The sequence below is a fragment of the Camelus ferus genome, chromosome 4, assembly GCF_009834535.1.
Source record: "Camelus ferus isolate YT-003-E chromosome 4, BCGSAC_Cfer_1.0, whole genome shotgun sequence".
NCBI lineage: Eukaryota > Metazoa > Chordata > Mammalia > Artiodactyla > Camelidae > Camelus > Camelus ferus.
This window is the reverse complement of record NC_045699.1, coordinates 63,734,861-63,756,132: the sequence shown is the minus strand read 5'-3', so window position 1 is coordinate 63,756,132 and position 21,272 is coordinate 63,734,861. Positions and strand designations below refer to the sequence as shown.

General features: G+C 47.1%; 1 protein-coding gene across 5 annotated transcripts in view; it reads left to right on the top strand.

Moving 5' to 3' along the window:
* TTLL11 (tubulin tyrosine ligase like 11) overlaps positions 1-21,272 on the top strand; it is a 244,973-nt gene that overhangs the window by 67,360 nt on the left and 156,341 nt on the right. For all 5 annotated transcript variants that reach the window (XR_004319465.1, XM_014562957.2, XM_032478353.1 and 2 more), the window contains exon 4: positions 18,308-18,883. Coding sequence is in view for 4 of the 5 variants with exons in the window: in XM_014562957.2 (XP_014418443.2) it covers positions 18,308-18,883 (576 nt within the window). In the remaining variant the exon portion in view is untranslated. The remainder of the gene's footprint in view (positions 1-18,307; positions 18,884-21,272) is intronic.

Below are 21,272 nucleotides of genomic sequence, written 5' to 3'. Positions count from 1 at the left end.
TTTTTCCTCTCTAATGGCAAGCTTGGAGGAAGAAAAAAACTGAGAGGTAGTCTTTTTCTTGGAGACTATTTTAAAGGTCAAGAAAACCCTGCTTCCCAAAGCGAGTAAAAGGTCATCTTTCACCCCACAATTTCTGTCCTTTCACTTCATTCTGCAAAAGTTCTTAGTGATGTTGCCTTTGTCACTTGGGTAGAGAGGTCTAATTTCCCCCCAGTCAGTCTTAACTTCTGTGCCTGTTTTGAAGGGAAATTACGAAAATCGCTCTTGCCTGGACCTTCTTTTCCTCATCTCCAAAGAAATGAGGAAATCACTCCTACTCTGTCTCTTGCTCAACAACTTTTCCGTGCAGGTGCTTCTGGCGGGGAGGGGGGGTCCTAATGCCTAATGAAGGGAGAAACAAAGCAGAGATTCGGATTTAGAAAGGGGTCGTAATCGAATTCTCTGGCTTTGTTAATGAAATCATCCTCCTGTCCTTTCCTCTCTCCCCTGCTCCCACGCCCCACCCCCGCTTCTGAAATTAACACCATACATTTTCTAGAAGAGTAGGATCCGAGGATTTCTTTGGCTGGAATGGATCTAACCACAGTGTTTCTCCATCCTTTTGGACCTAATGTGCCCTTTGCATTTCCTTTTAACTTCTTCCTTTGATAAAATTTCAGACTTACTGAAAAATGAGAAGGATAATACAGGGAATTTCTATACATCCTTCACTCAACCCCACAGGTTAACATTTTTCCATGTTTACCTTCCCCCTCTCTCTCCTCTTCCTCTCCTTTTTTGAGAGTGAGTTGCATACATATGCCTCTTTATCCCTAAACACTTCCGTGTGTCTTTCCTAAATAAAAGAGCATTTTCTTCCATAAGCACAGCATAATGATCAAAATCATGATATTAGCATTAATCCGGTACTGTTACCCAGTCTAATCATATCCGGAATTGATGCAGATTTGGACCACCGTCCCACTAATGTCTAGCACCAGGGAGTCCTGCCTCACACACTCCATCTCGTTGTCTGTCCCTGTAGCCTCCTGGAATCTGGAAGAGCTTCTTGGTCTTTCTGTGTGTTTCACGACGCTGGCATTTTTGGTGAGTGCAGGCTAGTGACTGAGCAGACTGCCCCTCGATCTGGGTCTGTCTGAGGCATGCTTATTATTCGACTCCGGATATGCATGTTTGGCAAGAACAGCGTAGAAGCAGCGTTGTGTTTCTCACAGGGATCTTGTCTCTGGGGGCATGTGATGTCAATGTGTCTTATTGCCGGTGATGTTAACATGAACCATTTGGTTACGGTGGTGTCTGCCAGATTTCCACTGAAAAATTACTATTTCCCCCTTTCTAATTAATCTAAGTATCTTGTTGGGAGATGCCTTACAACTGCATAATATCCTGTTACTCCTCAAACTTCCGCTCTCTAGTTTTAACCCCTATTAATGATTCTTGCCTGAATCAGTTATTAGCGTGATGGTTGCCAAATGGTGATTATCTGATGTCGTCATTCCTTCTGCACTTGTTAGTTGAGTTTCTCCTGCAAGGAAGAACTTTGCCTTCTCATTTATTTATCTCTGTATGTGTGCCTATTGGTGTGGACTCGGGGATTCTGATCTTATTCAACGGATTATAATTCTCTACATTAGTTTGATGATATCCAATTATCCAAGATTGGGCCAGTGAAGCCCTGGGTCCTTCTAACCGCCCCTGTGACTCTTTGAATATTCTCCTCTTTTGGCTCCAATGTGATATTCCAGGCTTTTCTTGGATTTTCCGTGCTCCAGATTTGGAATCACCCAAATCTCCAAGAAGCTTTAGTTTCTTATGGTGGGTGAGAAGTGCTCTCATTACTACAGGGTTGTCATTTCAGTGACCTTCTCCTTTTATAAAAAAATAGTTTGTGATATTCTCTTTACTACCCTGAAATGAAATACAGTCAGCCTACACACATAGCAAAAATCAAACAAACAAACTCACCCTGAATACTTTTCTAAAAGAGAAAATCAGGAAAAGTTCTTTACATTGTACGTTACAGTAAGTAAACACTTTGACACCGTTACTCTAAAAGGCATAATGAGGTAGGTGCACCTACCTAGAATGAATAAATTTTGGATATAAGAAAAGTAAGACAATTTGCCGAAACATTATGTTCTCTCTCTCTATATATATGTATATACACACACATATACAGTATTTCTTTATTTTTGACATTTCAAACTATTTTCCATACATTGTATGGGTGACTCAGAGGACGTAAGCCACCATGTCATCAGTGATGTGACACTTCTGAAGTATTGAACAGCTCCTGATAAATTTCCAGGAAAAAAAGGACAAAGTATAATTTCCCCTGTGCTTACATGATTGTTGCATCCCTGGAAAGTTTTGATGCTCAATTTAAATCACGTGGAAAATTCTTTTCGTTTGTATGTGACGTGGAGTCGGGTCCTCGGCTATCTTTATGTTGGATATAAATAGGGCTTTTGCTTCACGAAGGCGCGGAAGGCGCGGCAGGACTGCCCAGTGCGCTGTGGTCGGTCTGCCCCTGCCCACCAAATATACCAGGAATACTCTCCATTCACAGTGTCGAGCAAGAACACTCCCAGAAGTTTCCAAAACCCTCCCTAGGTGGCAGTACCAGCCTCACTGAGGCCATATTCCATCTATACGGAATAGAAACATTTTCATCTCTCTTTCTTAAGAAACATAAATCCTGTTATGTTGCTGGAGGGTATTTAATTCTTAGCAGTTGCCAGAATTCTGTCTAATGTTGCAGTTTCCCTGATTCCCACCTTACTTTTGCAGTGAGGATGACCTCAGCTTGTCCCCTTGCCTGGGTGGGGAAGCAGCCTGGGTTCACTGCCTTGGGCGGCCAGAGTGAGCACACAGGGTGGGTGTCTGCATGAGGGAGGCAGGTCTGTGACCTCTGATGACCCTGCACCATCCTGCTGGCAGTCCTGTCATCACCCTGGTTCTCCAGAGAACATGTAGGAAGAATATTGCCCTAAGTAGGCAAACACCTCCACCTGGAGACCCAGAGAGGGCAAGAGACTCGGCCAAGTCACACAGCAAGTCAGAGGCACTAATTAGGCCTAGAGTTGAAGAAGTTGGTACCAAAGAAGCAGAGGGATAGGAAAGGACCTGGGAGAACATCCCCACCCCTCCCCTCCGGGTGCACCCCCTCCGCGCCCGCACAGGTGAGCATCTTCAGCAATGGGCAATTAAATATTTTTCTAGGCAGTTCATTCCACCTTGAGACTGCTCTCAATTTTAAAATATTCCTGAGTTGAGACCTTTCGATCTGTATCTCATCCTTCCTTCCCTGCCTCTACAGGATGCAGTTTGCCCCTTGGTCCCATGGAACATGTGTCTTTCCTGTAGACCCTATGACAGCCTTTCAGAGATTTCAAAATTGTATCCACATCTCCTAAGCTCACCCTCTCTGGCATTGTACTCGGCACTGAGATTATTGTGATAAACATGCTGGACATAGTTCTTGTCCTTCCGTAGCTTTTAATGTAGTAGGAAGGCAAATGCCACGCAAGGGTGGACATACAGGCATAGGCTAACTACCCCTGCTTCCTTTTCCAACCTGATCCAGTGGGAGAGCTTGGTTTCCGGAGCGATACCACCCGTCCACCGCCGCGTGTGTGGCTCTGTGCTATTTCTTCACCCTCTGAGCCGTGTATCCTCCTCTGTAAAACTCTGCCCCGAGGGCCGTTGGCCGACAAACACAAGGTAGAGGATTACATAAGAACGCTGTATGGCACCTGGCACCATGATGCTCAGTAAATGGTCCTGTCTCTCTCTTGTTCTTTTCCTTCCCACCATGTGGCATGTTCGAAGCAACTTCCAGCTATTTAGAAAGGGCTTAGAGCACAGAATAAAATGATTTATCAGAGTAAAATCATTCAGGTTTATCTCTGCTGCTCTTGACCTTTGTCGGATAACCCCTGGATGCTTTCAAAATGACACAGGCAAAAACACCAACAAGGAGATCATGCCGATGTGGATTCAAGTTGAAGGCGAAAAACTAAATGGTCTCTCAGATTAACTGTTGTACGTTTAATGTTATAATACATATTGACTCATGTCACTCTTGACTAATGTCACCATATCACCATATCTTCTACACTGAAATTATAATCAGTCTACATTGTCAGTCTGAATATATGTGAGTGCCTGCCGGTGTCCTCCAAGTCCATTATAATTTTTAAAGTGTTCCCTGGGAAAGGCTGGACCAGAGATGTTTATCCTAATCCCAATCTGATGGACGAAGGTACTGATGTTGGCGTGTAACATATCCTACTATTTCTTGTACAGATCTCTCTGGGGCTGTCTGGTTTATGGGATTGTACCCTGTGATTTCGAAATGCTGCCCTGTTGAGATTTTAGCGTAGCTGTCCTGACTTTATGGGCCGTGGGTGCGGCATCCCCTTGGGAGGGTTGTCTCTCTAAGGTCAGCGTCAGAGGCTCTCTTGGCCGAGCCTCTGGGGAATCTAGCTGTGTTCCTAGGTCATGGGAAACACTGTCTTCAGCCATCTAAGGGCAGGCTGAAGAGCCCTGTCATGCTGGGATGAGAGTGTCTGTAAACAGAATGACCTAGTAGCTCATCTCTGTGTTTATATCCCTTCTGCTCCCTCTGAGTCATTAATAAGGTCTTTTAGAGTCTGGTTGCATCTGGGCTGTGGGGCACTGAGAAGAATGGGAGCCCATGCTTGGTCCAGAGCATTAAAATGGATCGATTGCACTCCCCTCCTGTCCTAAGTCCACTGTGGTGGGGTCAGTGTTTAGTGGGATAGCCCCCAAGGGAAGGTGGAGTTGGGGGAACAGTCAGGGGAGCCTGTTCCCACACAGAGAGATGGCCTCCACTGCCCCTCTGTGATTTATTAAGGAAGCAGGGAAGTTTCCTTGCGGGTGACCACCGAGGTCAGGAAGGGGGCACTGGGCCAATGTTGCCTGGGAGCCCATCCGAGAGCTTTGCCAAAGGTGCTGTTGTCCCGTGGCCACCTGCCACCAGTGAAATAAACGGGGGAGGGAAACAGACAGTGTTTATTTCAGGAAAAGTGGCTTATGGAGCTGGCACAGTAGGAGTCCCTTTGTAAAACTCAGCCCAGCTTGGCTTCCAACCAGCACACTCATTTAGAACTTAGAACGCCACAGAGCTTCCCGGATCAAAGGCACGTAAAAGTAATTCCTTACATGTCAGCACCTTCGTGTTTCTCCTTGAAGTTTAACCCAGCGGTTGAAACCCTGAGGCTTGCAGGAGCCCCTGTTCTCACTCTCCTGGCGTAAACAAGCAGGCCTCCCTGGGCAGGCACCTGGCTGCCGGGCCGGGTCCGCAGAGGAGATTGGTTTCTTGGTTCGTCGGTTTCCATCCAGTGTCTTCCTGGTAGAGAGCAGAACCCTCAGCCTGCAGCATCGGCATCTCACTGCTGTCCACGCCTGCCCGGCCACCTTGAGCTGGGCAGACCCAGCGACAGGCCGTGCCATTGGCACTTAGGGAGGCAAGCGCCCAGGTTCAAGGCCCTGGTCCCACCGTCATCTCAGACTTCCCTGCCTCCCCCACTCCTGCTGCTTCCTCTTCCTGCCCTTCTGACCTTCTGACCCACCACTTCCTAACCGTGTGACTCGCAGGTCGCCTGACTTCTCTGAACCTCAGATCTATTATTTGTAACAGTATTAAAAACAATATCCTGCACCTACACAAAAGATCCTCAAGAATAAAACAAAAACTAAAAATACGTGGGGCAAAATGGGCGAAGGTGGTCAAAAGGCACAAACTCCAATTATAAAATAAATAAGTCCTCCGGGATATAATGTGTAGCATGGTGACTATAGTTAATAATACTGTATTGTATATTTAGAAGTTGCTGAGTGTATTTTAAAAGTTCTCATCCCAAAGGGAGAAAAAGTTGGTAACTATGTAAGGTGGCAGAAGTTAGGCAGAATTACTATGGTGACCGTTTTGTAATATATACACATATCAAATCAGTATGTTGTCGTATCATGTTGTATGTGAATTATATCTCAATTTTTAAAAAGCTTATAAACATAGAATATATATTTAAGCTAAAAAATGACAGTTAATAAACTGACAATCCGGTAGTCCCTACCCCCTAGAAAAGGTGATAATAGTGAGCACTTACATGTAACACATATTTATGCCCAGTACCATTTTTTTTAAAGACCTTTACATACATGAACTCATTTGATCCTTCAGACATCCTCTGTGAGGTAGATATGTTACCCGCATCCTATCCAGAGGAAGCTGAGGCAGAGCATTAGGTGTTTTGCCCAAGAACACGTAGTAAAAACATTTTTTAAAATTAAAAAAAAAACAACAAGAAAGTAAAATCACCATCAGTAGATTTCTCATAATGTGGCTGAGAGGATTGAGTAAAATAATGAATGTAAGGCATACACTAGGTGCTCATGAATGGTAGTTATTATTAATTACATTTAAAAATGTTAAGTAGTGAGCTTGTCTCTAGGAACTGGCATACAAACGCTGAAAGATCATATGGTCTCAGCAGAAAAAGTAAAGCCTTTGGGGATTTGAACTCACGCCTGGGTTCCCATCCTGGCCCCCCAGGGCACACCCTTTCTGGCCTGGGGGAAATAACTGACCCTTTAAGTCTCAGTTTCCTTTTCTGTGATGGGGATCTATCATAGTTTTAGGATGAACCGTATGAAATTGCCGATAGCCATATGGCTGGTTTTGACCTATAAAAATAGCAGTTTCATCCAACTCACCCTTCAATGCCTACCTCATAGGATTGCTTATAAGGACTGATGAGCAGACATGGGACCACCCAGCACAGAGCCTGAATTGCAGTCCTTCAGCTGACTCAGGAAGCTATTCCAGGAGTAGAGATGGGGGACACCAGAGGAGTAGAGGTCGGTACGATGTGTTTTAGGAGAAGAAGGGTCAGAATCGGGGGACAGGGTAGGATGACAGGCAATGTGAGGGGAGGTAGAAGCCAGGGTGACGCCCAGATTTCTGGCTTGGGAACCTGGGCGGATGGCGGTACTATTTACTGACACAGGGGGCGCAGGAGGAGTAGATTTGAGGAAAGAGACCATGGATCTAGTACTGGCCCCGTGGAATTTGTGGTGTCTGTGGAGCTGTCTAATTATATGGGTCGGAGCCCAGGAGAGAAGTGTGTGCCAGAGACAGAGAGCGGGAAGTCAGCCGCATCCAGGGCGTAGGTGACCACAGTCATGTTCCCTGTGATCCGGGACCAAATGTAACAACAGTGAAGCAAGTGAGAGGGCGTGTGGGTTCCAGCCAGCGTTTGCTGATCCCAGGCCATCCAGATTCCTGCTAGGTGGAGACAGAGTGGGGCCGGGAAATCTTGAGATACAGGAGTTGTCTTCCCTGCCCCTCGAGGAGTTAGCAGTTGAGTTAACTCAGCCTCTTTTCTGTATGGTCTTGGAGTATAGGAGGAAACCTCTGGTTGCAAAGGATAAAAATGAAGCTGCTATTCCGCATCTTGTAGGATTCCATCTCATGGACACACACCAAGGCGCCTGGCCGGATGCCTGGCACAGAGCAGTACCGCCCACAGTAGGAGGAGGGTCCCTGGTTTGGGTTTGCAAACTGTGACGCTGATCTTCTTGTATTTTTTTTTTTTTTTTAAAGTTTGATGTAAAGCATGGAGAGAATGCAAGGGACGGACATCAGAACGTAAGGATGTGGCACTGGGGAGAAGGAAAAGCCAGGGCCGGTGGTCCACAGTGTTTTTGATTTTAATGTAGTCTTTTGAATTTGGAGATGAGCAGACGATTTAGCCAGTTTCCTGCTAAGCAGGAAACCCCGAGGATTGGAAAAACACATTTATCCACGAGGGGTCCTTACTCAGCCATCGGGTGTTGTGTTTCGAGTGAGATATGCTGAGATGCCTTCTGGAATCTCAGTAGGAAAGTGTGAGGACGAGAGAAGGGGGAGTGAGGCCTCTGAGGCCAGGGGCACTGCCGCGGTGGCCCACAGGAGTACGGAAATGTGAGGCTGCCCTCCAAGGGGACCAGCCAGCAGCTGAGGGGCAGGAGACAAGGCCCAGTCACCAGGGGCAGTGCGGCAGGACTCCCTCCAAGCAGGCTGGGGATGAAAGGGAATCTGGAGGATGATCAGGAAACCAAGGCAGAATAATAAAGGTGAAGTAAAATGAAATAATAAAAAACAATAGTGTGTTAAGTGCAAATGCAAAACATGATTGAATCCTCACCACGGCCATGGGAACCAGGCACTATTGTTCCTGTTTTCAGGTAAGGATACTGCAGGCAGGCGGGTTAAGGAGCTTGGCCGTGGTCATCCAGCCAGGAGGTGGCCAGGAGATCGGAGCCCACACTGCTGGTGGGAATGCAGTTTGGTGCAGCCACTGTGGAAAACAGTATGGAGATTCCTCAAAAGACTAGGAATAGACTTACCGTATGACCCAGGAATCCCGCTCCTGGGCATATATCCAGAAGGAACCCTACTTCAGGATGACACCTGCACCCCAATGTTCATAGCAGCACTATTTACAATAGCCAAGACATGGAAACAGCCTAAATGTCCATCAACAGGTGACTGGATAAAGAAGATGTGGTATATTTATACAATGGAATACTACTCAGCCATAAAAACCGACAACATAACACCATTTGCAGCAACATGGATGCTCCTGGAGAATGTCATTCTAAGTGAAGTAAGCCAGAAAGAGAAAGAAAAATGCCATATGAGATCGCTCACGTGTGGAATCTAAAAAAAAAAAGCACACACAAAGCATAAATCCAAAACAGAAATAGACTCACAGACATAGAATACAAATTTGTGGTTGCCAGAGGGACAGGGGGGTGGGAAGGGATAGACTGGGATTTCAAAATGTAGAATTGATAAGCAAGATTGTACTGTGTAGCACAGGGAAATATATACAGGATCTTGTGGTGGCTCACAGTGAAAGAGAATGTGACAATGAATGTATGTATGTTCATGTATAACTGAAAAATTGTGCTCTACACTGGAATTTGACACAACATTGTAAAATGACTATAACTCAATAAAAAAAGTTGAAAAAAATAAAAAAATAATAAAAAAACCGATAGTGTGTTAAGTACAAATGCAGGACATGATTGAATCCTCACCGCAGCCGTGGGAACCAGGCACTATTGTTCCTGTTTTCAGGTAAGGATACTGCAGGCAGGTGGGTTAAGGAGCTTGGCCGGGTCGTCCAGCCAGGAGGTGGCCAGGAGATTGGAGCCCACGCCCCGAGCTCTGCTGCTCCCCAAAGACATTCAAGCATGTGGACCTGGTGGAGCGGGAGGGGGGCTGCAGCCTGGGGATCCCCACATGCTCAGGGATCCTCTAGGCCTGTAGGCTGGAGTGTCAGCCCCATGCTAAGCCGGCCTGGTGAGAGCCCACGTGCTGGGGGACGATGAGGAGGGGAGAGGATGAGGGAGGCCAGGCAGTGAGCCAGCTGTCCTCACGTTCCCCCTCCCCTCACTCAGCTCCGGGTGTTGAGGGCAGACCGGAGAGGAGAATGCACAGTCTCCCGAAATGACTGGTTCCCTCCTATTAAGCAGATTTTATAGTCCCAGGTGGGTTCTCTCCGGAGTGGCTTTTTGACGGCTCACTAATGATGGATAGATTACAGCCCACATAAAGCTGCCATTCTCTAAAAGTGGGAGCCATTAAATTCGGCTGACAACAGGCTAGATTGGGGGCAAAGCTGCTGGGGAGGCTTCTCTTTCATGATCAGGGGTGCTGGCTGTCCTCGCAGCCCAGTGATGCTGTTGTCTGCCTCCCAGGTACAGCAGGGACCGTCTTCAAAACCAGGGCTGCCACTTCGGCTCCACCTGCTAGTTGGGTGACTGCAGGCTTCTCTCTTTCCTCTCTGGGCCTCAGTTTCCTCATGCGCACCAGGATGGAGATTCGAGAACTGAATTAAGTGCTCTCTCTGGAAAGCACTGAAATTTATTATAACACCAAGCAAATGTGATTTTGGTATTCAGAACGAGGATAAGGTCTCTTCTTTTTTCTCTTTCTTTTTTTTTTTTTTTTAATTTTTAAATTGAAGTCTAGTCAGTTTACAATGTTGTGTCAATTTCTGGTGTTCAGCATAATGTTTCAGTCATACATGAACATATGTGTATCTGCTTTCATATTCTTTTTCATTAATTTCTTTCATTAGGTTATTACAACATATTAAATATACTTCCCTGTGCTGTACAAAAGAAACTTGTTTATCTATTTTATATATAGTATTTAGTATCTGCAAATCTCGAACTCTCAATTTATCCCTTCCCACCCCTTTTCCCACACTGGTAATCGTAAGTTTGCTCTCGATGTCTGTGAGTCTGCTTCTGTTTTGTAAATATGTTCATTTGTGTCTTTTTTTAAAGATTCCACATATAAGCGATCTCATATGGCATTTTTCTTTCTCTTTCTGGCTTACTTCACTTAGAATGATGATCTCCAGGTCCATCCGTGCCAAGGTCTCTTCTGAAAGATCTCTTCAGATGCCCTAATTGCTTATGATAGAAAGAACTTTGGGTTGGAAACTGGAGATTTTATGTTTTAGTTCTGTACAGCAGCTCAAGTGTGTGTGTGTGTGTGTGTGTGTGTGTGTGTGATGTGGTGGTTTCTTCCCGGGCCTGCAGGCTGGGTGTGAAGGCACAGGGCAGCTCTGTGGCTGTGGAGAATTCTTTTCTTCACCTTGCTGGCCCTCCACAAAGGCAGATGAACCCTGTCAGCTCGGCTATGGCTCATTCCCACTGCTGTCTTTTTCCCGACGCTGCCTATTAAACAAAAGTTCAACTGCTTGGAGTTTTCCCAAAGAACATGATTGTCATGGAAAGATCTCAGACTTTAGACTCTGATCAACTTGGTTTCCAGTGATAACTTTATGCTCGTTAGCTATGTGACGTTGGCCCAGGAACTCCACCTTTCTGAGCTTCTATTTCCTCGCATGGTTGTTGTGAGGGTTCAGATGACAGCCATAAAGCACACAGCACAGAACGTGTGTGCCACAAGCGGTCGTTTTTCCTTTCCTCTTATTCTTTAGAATCATTTTGTCCCTACAGGGGAAGTTGGTTTATCTGGCAATGTGTCAACTCGATATCAATTAACTAACATTCCTGGGGTTCATAAATGCCTTAGTAATCAAGCTTCCTAATAATTTCATTTCAGAAAATATTTATTGAAGCACCCGCTTTGCTACATTCTGGGAATAGTGTGTAAAATAAGGCTTGGTCTTTTTTTTTTTTTTAAGTGAAAGCAACTTTATTTAGAGAGATACACATTTCACGGAGAGTGGGGTGAGACTTGGTCTTAATCCTCAACCAGCTCATGGCCAGATGAGAGCGTGACCATGACAGTAAATAATAACAACATCCCACCAAATGTTATCACTGGCACGTCACACTCTCTAACTTACATAATCCTCACAACAACCCCACGGCGGACGCACTGCTGTTTGTTCCTCTCACTCTGCAGCTGAGCAAACCAGGGCCCAGAGAGGTCAGAAGAGTGTCGAGGGTCCCACAGCTAGTAAGGGGCAGCAACGCTGGGCTTGGTCGCCCTTTGGGCAATGTCCACGATCTTAACTCTCACGACGCACTCAAAGATGCGACTGTGATACATCAGAGCTATAAACTTAAAGATACACGTGCAGTTACATTACAGGGGGATGGAGACATGCTGTGGACGGGTTAGATGCACAGAGGATGAGAGAAAAGCCCTTCTGCCTGGAGCGCTGCGGGCCAGAAAGGGATTCTCCGATGGAAACTTTGAGCTGGGCCTTAGGTGCTGAGTAGGAGCTCTGTGCATGAAGAAGGGGGAGGGAGGCCAATGGGAAGATGCAGCAAGGCTTAGAGGCGTGGAAGAGGGAAGGGAGGGGCAGCCGGGCCGGAAACGGAAACGAGGCAGCTGAGAAGCGTGGAGCTGGCCTGCCAAGGAAGGAGAGCCTTTAAAGTCAGGCCAAAGCGTTGCACATGAGTGAGAATAATTAATATTATTTCTTTTAAACCGTTCAAGTAAATCCAGGACACTCATCAGTGATAGAAACAAACAGGATTTTGCTGTTGTTGTTTGGCTGGTTGGTTTGGTTTGGCTTTACCACTTAGGTTGTCTTCACTGGAAGTCTTCACAAGGGAAGTGTGGGATTTCCAGGGAGTGTGGCAATGTCTGACCGGTGCGGGGGCAGTCACGGCTCCTCCCTCCGGGCCCGCGGCTCCCCCGCTGGCCTTTCTTGGACTGAGGGGTTTGTGTGGACACCCTTTCTCCAGTTCAAGCCGTTCCACGTCTGAGTATAAAATCGGAGTCTCAGCCCTGCCCGACAGCAGTTTTTAGTTTTGCTAGTACTGGGGGAGTTGCTGTATCCAAAGTAATCATTTGCATAAGATATTGGACAACAGGGTCCCGTTCGGATGAACAGTAAGGGACTTGGGTGGTGAGGTTTCAAAGTCCTAAATTGGCTTCGTGGCCCCAGGTGCTTGATTAATAGTCAGTGAAGTGAGCTTCTCATCCCCCACCCCCACCCCAGACCTGCTCCTCTTCCTGTATCCCCTAAATCTGCAAGTGCTCCCATCCCCCACACTGCTGAAGCCCCCTCTCTCCCCTTCCCCTCCATCCAGGCACCAGGTGCCCCGGAATCCTCCTGTGTCCCATTTCCCCGTTCCAACCCCATCACCACTGCCCCGGCTCAGGCCTCCGGGACTTTGATAGCCCTGTTTTCCTCCTGCATCTGGTCTTATCCCTGCCAAACCGTCCTCCTCACGGGTGCCCTGTCACCCACTGGTGGAAAATCCACTGGTGGCTTACAGATCGAGGACAAACACGAGGCATTTGGGGACATTTTCTGCCTGTTCCAGCCTCTTGTTCCCGGTGCTTCTCTCTAGTCTGGACTTTCCCTGCGTAACCTGGCCCATGGTGGAGGTTCCAGCCATCATCCGGGGCGCTGATGACCCCAGGTCTCTCTCCTTCCTCCTAACCCCACTGCCAGCATCAGTTTCAGGCTTGTGCTGTCTGTCCCTGGCCATCTACCCCCTCCCATCTACCCCCTCCCATCCATTGTCTACGTGGCAGCCAGAGGGATGTTTCTACAGAATACATCGAATTAAGTTGTGTAATTAAGTTCTCAAAACCCTTCAGTGACTCACCATCACTCCAGGACGTTGTCCAAATGCCCCTAAAATGCTGTTCCAGGCCCTTCCTTCCCTACGAGACCCTGCGTCCTCCCCAGGTGTGGTCTCTTCCATTCCCCTTCTTCACCACATCCCGCATTCATTCTAGACACGAGCTCAGGAACCTGACTGCCCGTATTCAAATCCTGGTTCTTCCATGTCCCATTGGCTGTGTGACCTTTAGCAAGTTACTTAACCTCTCTGGGCCTCCATTTCCTTATCTGTAAAAATAGAGTTGTAGAGGGTTAAATGAGATAGATAATACGTGTAAAGCTTAGGACAGCTTCTGACCCATAATAAGTCCCTTCAGGTGTGAGCTTATATTACTATTGCTGCTATGGGGATCTGGCCCCTACAGCTCCCACTGGGGTTTCCAGCAGTCCTCCCCTCTTCATTTGCTGGCTGTTCTCCAGCCATTAGAACATGTCCTGCTCTTTCCCACCTTCACGGACTCCTCCATGGCAGCATGCTACCTGTTTGTCCTCTCGGCCTCACCTGTCTACCTCCCACCCTGCCCCTTCCTACCTGGCCCTTGGTAACCTAACTGCAGCCTCCTTTTCACCTGACTCAGAAATTGTCTGGCACACTGGGACTCGGAATTTGCCCCACATCCAAGGCTCAGTCATCTGAGACTGGAAAGGGCTGGCCCTTGCCCCCTGTCCAGTGTTCACTTCGTGATGTCTGCTTGTCTACCAGACTTATTTTTGCTGAAGATCCACTCCCTGTGCCTGTGACACCGAGGGTCTCAGTTGCTAAGATTGGATGCAAATCCGCCTGAGTGACAGAGGACTGCTCTAACTGGCTTTGACATCCCAGGTATTGCAGATACAGTATTTCTTCACAAATTGTCCTCTTACCTGCCCCTCGCTGCTAATAATGCTTTGTGGCTTGATGTTCCAGTGGCTGGATTTCTCTCTCGAATTATTTTAGTTTGCTTCCCCCAGGTTCCCCAAGTGCATCATAAATCTCCAGTCCCGAGTTCCTGCTCTTGTAGATCATCCCAGCGCGCTGATCACAGCAGCCCAGCATGAACTCTCCGCTGATTAATGTCACTTGTGTGTTTGTAACACAGCCTTCAACTGCGGTGATGTCAAGATAAATCATTGTTCCGAACCTGTTAGCTGGTGAGAGCCAGGGACCTTAGTGTGACCCCCCTTTATTGCATAGGTGAGTACAACAAAGCCCAGAGGAGTGAGGTGACTTCCTCAAGGTCACACAGTCAGAAATCACCTAAATTGGGACTAGAATCCAGGTTTTCCATTTTTCACTCAAGTATTCTTTTTAACTCACCAGAAACTATTTCTTTTCTTTTTTTAATTAAAATATTTTAACTTAAAAAAGTGGTAAAATATGCATAACATAAAATTTTCCATCTGAATCATTTTTAAGTGTACATTTAGAAGTATTAAGTACATTCACGTTGTTGTACAACCATCACCACCATCCATCTCTAGGACTTGTTTCATCTTCCCAAACTGAAACTCTGTACTCATCAAACACTAACTCCTCACCACCCCTCTCCCCAGTCTTTGGTAACCATCATTCTACTTTCTGTCTCTGTGAATTTAACGACTCTAGGTACCTCATCTAAGTGGAACCTTATAATAGTATTTGTCCTTGTGTGTGATGATTTATTTCACTCAGCATAATGTCTTTAAGTTTCACTGTAGCATATGTCAGAATTTCCTTCCTTTTATGGCTGAATACTACTCAATTTTATGTATATATCACATTTTGCTTATCCATTCATCTGTTGATGGGCGCTTGGGTTGTTCCACATTTTGGCTGTTGTGATTAATGCTGCTATGAACATGGGTGTGCAAATATCTGTTCGCCAAAAGCTATGCCTTATGAAAATATATTTAGAGACACTTGCTGCTACTGACTATTGCTACTCATATTTTTTTTTCTAATGGTAAGTTTGGGGGGGGGAAACCTACAATAAAGACTATAAAAGTAGATAATTTTATGTGGTATGTAGTTCCAGGATTTCATATTCATGTTTTCATAATTTAAAAATTTTTATACAGACTGATAGAGAATTTTAACAGATAGGCCAATCTGTGTATTAGGGTGAACGCTTGAAATATGTTTAAGGGCCAGGCACCATGAGAACCGAGTGTGACCTTGGCCAACTATGGCATTTTGGAGATGAGTTCATTCAAAAGTATGAGCTTATCTTAACAGCAAGGCAGAGGGAACTTTTTTGTGGTGGTGCTTCTTTAAGACTATTTTAACATCTTAATTGAGTGTCTGTCTTACCGCTGAGAAGAGTTGAATTTTGATGGGAGATCTTTCCCAGTCACATTTCTCAAATATCCACTAGGGGGCAGTAAAAAACACATAAAATTTTCAATAGACCCAACGAGTGCCCGGCAATCAGGCCACCACATCCTCTGTACCTCTTTCAGCTCCCCATACATGCCATTACAAGATAATGAACTGCACATCCAACAGCACGTCAGGGTAGAACTGGCGATACCGTCAGCTGCAGCCCAAGTGCAAGTGTCCCTCGCATCCAGGCTAACATTAATGCCCGTAGCTTCGTTCACCGCGTTGGGCCCAGGTTGTATTTGCATTCAGTTCACATTAGTCCAGTGATTCTCAGACAGAGGGAACATCAGAATCACCTGTCAAGCTTCTTCCAAAATACACATGCCCAGGTCTCATCCCAGATCTAATGAACCTGAGTTTCTGGGCCTGGGGCCTTGTCGTACAGACTATATTTAGATTCTGGTCCACAACTTCTTGCTGAGAACCAATGCATTCGTTCTTTACTTTAATACCTGGGGAGGAGGGGTTACCCTTGAGTAAAACCTCAGAGGAAAATGAATATGAATTCTGGAGAATCTTTTTCTCTTGTTAAAAATAGAAGTTGCTGAAGGGTCTGGTGGCTGAGGAACAATGTTCAGAACAGCTCTGAGGCTTTCCCATAGGGACCCGTGCTCAGGGTCCAAACTTTTTAGTGCGAGTCCAGAGCCCAGATACCAATACTGTCTTCTGTATTAAGAGAATGTTTCCTGTCACGCTCAGGGAAAAAGAGACCTTTAATTTTATCTTATCAGAGGGTAAAATGGCACAGAGAACCTGCCATGAGGTCAGAAGACTTCGGTTCTCATCCTAACCATCCCCCTAGCTAATTCTGGACCCAAGGCAAGTCATGTCCCCTCTCTGAGCCTCAGCTTCCCTGTTTGAATGATGAAAAGACTGGATGCCATTAATCTCCAAGGATCCTTCCAGTTCCAAAAATGCAGTGATTCTATTAGTATGAATAATCGTGATTTGTATGGCAGTACTCTGGCAAAGAGCAGAAGGAATATTCAGTCATGCAATGAATGACAGAGACTATTGAGCATGTAGTTTAATTTATTTAAGGCATATACACTGAATTCAAAGGAGAAAATATTGTGGCCGATAATATATTGATCTGTTAGTATCTTCAGCCTAGCCAAAGCTTTCTAGGGGAAAAAATTACCCATTGGTGCAAACTTGACATCTTTCACTTCCTGAGGCATAACTACCATTTCTGCAGCACGCTTATATTTACTGTAAAGGGCCAAATGTATGAACGCTTTGGATGAATATTAAGTAACTACGTAAACGTCAAGGTCACTGTTGCAAGGAAGGCTCAGTGGAGGGCCCTCGGAGGCTTGCATTGATCTCCTGTGAAGTTCCATTCTCAAATCCTGCTGACAAGGGGAAACAATTGATGTGGACCATTATTAAGGCTTTAAGTGTTTCTCCATTGTTAAAGATCTTTTACAAGCCCGAGTAACTGATAGTGCCCGAGGAATTGGCAAAAGCTTCACTTAGAAATATAGGCTGGTCAGAGAGATAAGTAAAACCCAGTGCGCAGATGTCCTGGGCTGGGCTTACGCAGCAAAGATGCGCAGCCGGGAGAGTCCAGTTCATGGGCTTCTTCACTCCAGAAGCTGCAGAGAGAGTGGCTCCTTCTTTCAAATCCACCTTAAATTTCCTCCAGCTCTCCTCCCCTGGCGAAAACCTCCCAAGGATCAGACAAGGGTCCAGGGTCCCGGGGAATGGGGCGTGTATGATGCAGACCCGCGGATCCAGGCTGACTGTCTGTGCTGGTCACGTGTCCTGGATAATTATGTGGGTGTCCTGCTGAGCGGGAACTGGGAGGAGAGCAAATCTTACGATGACAGAATCTAGCTTCAAAAAGACCTCACCAGACTAAAGGATTGGCTGAGTCTACGAGATGAACTTAATAAGAGATATCAATGGTAAAACTAACGGCCCCCCGTGCACAAGCTCTGTGTGGGCCTGAGCTCAGCCCCGTATGCATTTCAGTTTATTTCATCTTTACAATGGCCCAGAGAGGAAAGGTTTTCATATCCTCATTTTTAAAATGAGGAAACGGAGACATGGAAATGCAGAGCAAGGTGCAAGCCTTCAGAGCCCTGGATCTAGATTCCAATCCCAATTCTGCCCCTCGGCCCACCAGCAAGTTACTTCATCTTTTTAAAAAAGTAGCAACAGCCAGGCTTTCTGGCCGCCTCTTCTGTGTCAGATTCTGTGTGCTTCACTCTTTGCATTTGTTATCTCATTGAATCCTCAGAACAGTCTTTCTCCCGTTTTGCAGATGAGGCAGGCACAGGTAACTTAAGTAACTCGCCCAAGGTCACACAGTAAGTAGCAGGGCCAGGCTATGAGCCCGGCCAGTCTGACTCCCAGGCCCACACTCTTCACAGGCTGTGCCCTCTCCGTTTCCTATATTAATAAAAGGGAATGACCGTCTGTGAGGGTCAGATGAAATAACTTATGCAGAGTGCCCAGTATAGGACCTGCACATAGTAGGTGCTTATAAATAGCACTAGATTATCATCACCATCATCAGTTAAATAACTTGCTTGGGGTTATAGCTAATAACTGGCAAAGGCCTGGGATTTGAACCCAGGTCTTATGACTGCAGATCCATTGCGCTGTGGATCTCCCTTCCAGAGGACAAGATCGGGAGCATCTTTGAGGTCACTATCTCAGTACCTAGTACCCTGTTCTCCCCCTGGCAGGTGCTTACCGAGTACTCACATAGGCAGGGCCCATTTTGTCACCAAACATTTGCCAAGATCCTGCTCTGTCTCAGGGGACCAGAGAGGAAAAGAATATGGTGCTAACCATCTTTTTTCTCCCCTGCCAGGTTCAAATGGTGAAAGATGGGGACCCCTCCTGGAAGCCCACTTTTATTGTGAAACCTGATAGTGGTTGTCAGGGTGACGGAATCTACCTCATTAAAGACCCCAGTGACATCCGCCTGGCAGGGACCCTCCAGAGCAGGCCAGCGGTGGTCCAGGAGTACATCTGCAAACCTCTCCTTATCGACAAGCTCAAGTTTGATATTCGTCTGTATGTCTTACTCAAGTCCTTAGACCCCTTAGAGATTTACATAGCCAAAGAGGGACTCTCTCGGTTTTGTACGGAGCCGTATCAGGAGCCCAACCCCAAAAACCTGCACCACATCTTCATGCACTTGACCAACTATTCTCTGAACATCCATAGCGGTAAATTTGTCCATTCGGACAGTACTAGCACAGGCAGCAAGAGGACCTTCTCTAGCATTCTTTGTAGGTTGTCTTCCAAGGGTGTTGACATCAAGAAGGTCTGGTCTGATATCATCTCCTTGGTGATTAAGACTGTCATTGCCCTGACTCCAGAACTCAAAGTTTTCTACCAGTCGGATATCCCCGCTGGGAGGCCGGGGCCCACATGCTTCCAGGTAACCATCGCCGGTTCTCAGCCTGAGTTCTTGACCTTGACGGGGCCTTTACAGGGCTCCCTGGCCTCGTGTGGGATGAGGGATGGGGGTGGGATGGCCAGAGGGGTGGAGGGGTGGATGCTGGCCTGGGCTTCGGTGGGAAACCAGGGTCTAACATCCTGCTTTCTATTTGGGGCAAGTTACTTCCACTTTCCCACTGGTAAAAGGAGGCTAATAGTACCTCCCCCTTAAGGATTCGTACAAGAATCAAATGACACAGATGGAATACGCAGTGCCTCCCATTCATTCATTCATTCTTTCTTCTGGCAATTTTTACTCCCTGCTTAGTAGGGTCAAGCACTGCTCCAGGTACTAGTGAGACCGTACATCAGGTCTCTGCTGGCTGATGCAGAGGGTCTGCTATTGTGGGAGGCAAATAAGTTAAAAAGCAATTCGTATACAGTGTCACGAGTGCTAGAACAGGGTAGGAAGCACACTGGGTGCTGTGAGACTGTGGGACCATCTAACATTTTCTGAGTGGGAAAGAGGGTGATCTGGGAAGACTTCCCAGAAGAAGTGGCAGTTAAACTAGAACCTGGAGGAAGAGTTAAATGAAGCAGGTGAGACTGGATAAGGCTGGGGAGACACAGTGTCCTACGGGAGACATGTTTGCAGCCCTCAAGGGAAGAGGGGACTGAAGGAGGTTTAGTGTGGCTGGAGGGTGGGGTTTGAGGCAGTGATTGGGAGGGAGGTGAGGGAAGATGAGGAGGGAGAGGTAGGTAGGGGGTAAGTCAGGGAAAGCCGAGGGCAGTGGGGCCACAGGGAGGTGCTAGCAGGGCACTGAGGCACGCAGATTTGCCCATTACAGAGAACAGACTGGCTGCAGGACGGAGAATGGCTTGAAGCGAGGCTGGGAGCAGGGAGGGGATGAGTGAGCCACTTGCATTCATACAAGCAAGAGAGGATGCTGGCTTGGATTAGGAAGGTCTTGGGGCGGTTGGAGAGAGTAGACTGCGGAGCCATTTAAGAGCACGGCTAGGCTTGTTGACTGGAGGGGGCTCGGGGAGAGTGGAGAGATGGTAGCAGTGAGGGAGCGGGGAGAACCTGGACTGACTCACAGGTGGCTTGGGCACTTGGATGGATGGATAGAAGCCACTGGCTGGGAACCAGGCTTGGAGGAGGAGCGCTAGGAGTTGGGCTTGAACAGGCCTCTGGAGTGCCCCTTGTGTGACATCCGAGTGGAAAGACTGAGTGGACCATTTGACATTTGGGCCTAGAATTCAGGAGAGAGAGGTCTGGGCCAGGGAGAAGGGTTGGGAACTCATCAGTGTTCCGATGCTCACTGAAGTCATGAGAGGCTGCAGGGCGAGAAGAGGCCAGAGAAGGGCCCTGTGGGACCACCATTCAAGTACGGGACAGGCAGAGAGGGGGCAGCTACGGAGGCCAGGAAGAAGTGGCTTGAGCTCTGGAAGGGATGTCTGGAGAGGAAGTGGCCCAAATGCTCAGAGAAGCAGCAGGCAGAGGCTTAGAGAAGCAGCCACGGCGAGCGCTGCTGAGATGTGTCACGTGAGAGCAGAGCTGACCGTGTCTGCTGTCCTCACTGACTTCCGTGAGCCTTGTCTTCGGTGGGGCGATGGCTCGGGGCAATGCACTGTGAGCTGAACCAGAGCGCGGGAGGGAAGGAGATAGGAATAAGAGTAGCGCCTGCTTCCAGATCGTTTGGCCATGAAGGTGGTGGCGGGGGAACACAGAGTCCAGGCGCTCAGTGGGCACACAGTTTCCTGCTGCCGGATAAATCAGAGTAGGGAGCAGAGGATATGGAGGGTACCTCAGGGGCCCTCTCCACCTCATCTTTAAAATTATCTTGTAGCAGCTAATGTATCAGAGAGACTACATGGAACATGTATGTAAGCTGTGAAGCAAAATCACCAAATAATCACCCCACCCACCTCCCAACCTCAGGTACCCGATTACCGGCTTCTTCCCCGCCCCGTTTCTCTCCTTAGCCCGAGGAGGACGTCATCCGGAATTTTATGTTTATCATTTCCTTGCTTTAAAAAATTATTTTATTATATGAATGTTTCCCAATGCAATCTATTGTTTTGTTTCACTTCTGTTTGAGCTTTATAAAACACCACAATCAAGTATGTCGTTTTCTGCAACGTTCTTTTCCACTGCAGGTCAGGGTGGGCCGCTGATCCTGTTTCGTTCGCGCTGTTGTGTATTCCATTGTAGATACGCACGATGTGTTCATCAGTTCTCCTGTCAATGAATATTTGAGTTGTTTCTAGTCCTTTATCTAAGGCTGTGGCAAGAGAGGAACGGGTAGCGTGGAACGAGAAGGGAGAGGGGAGGCAGGGCGCAGCATCTCTGATGGAGGGGACGTTCATTCGACTGCGGAAGAGGGGGC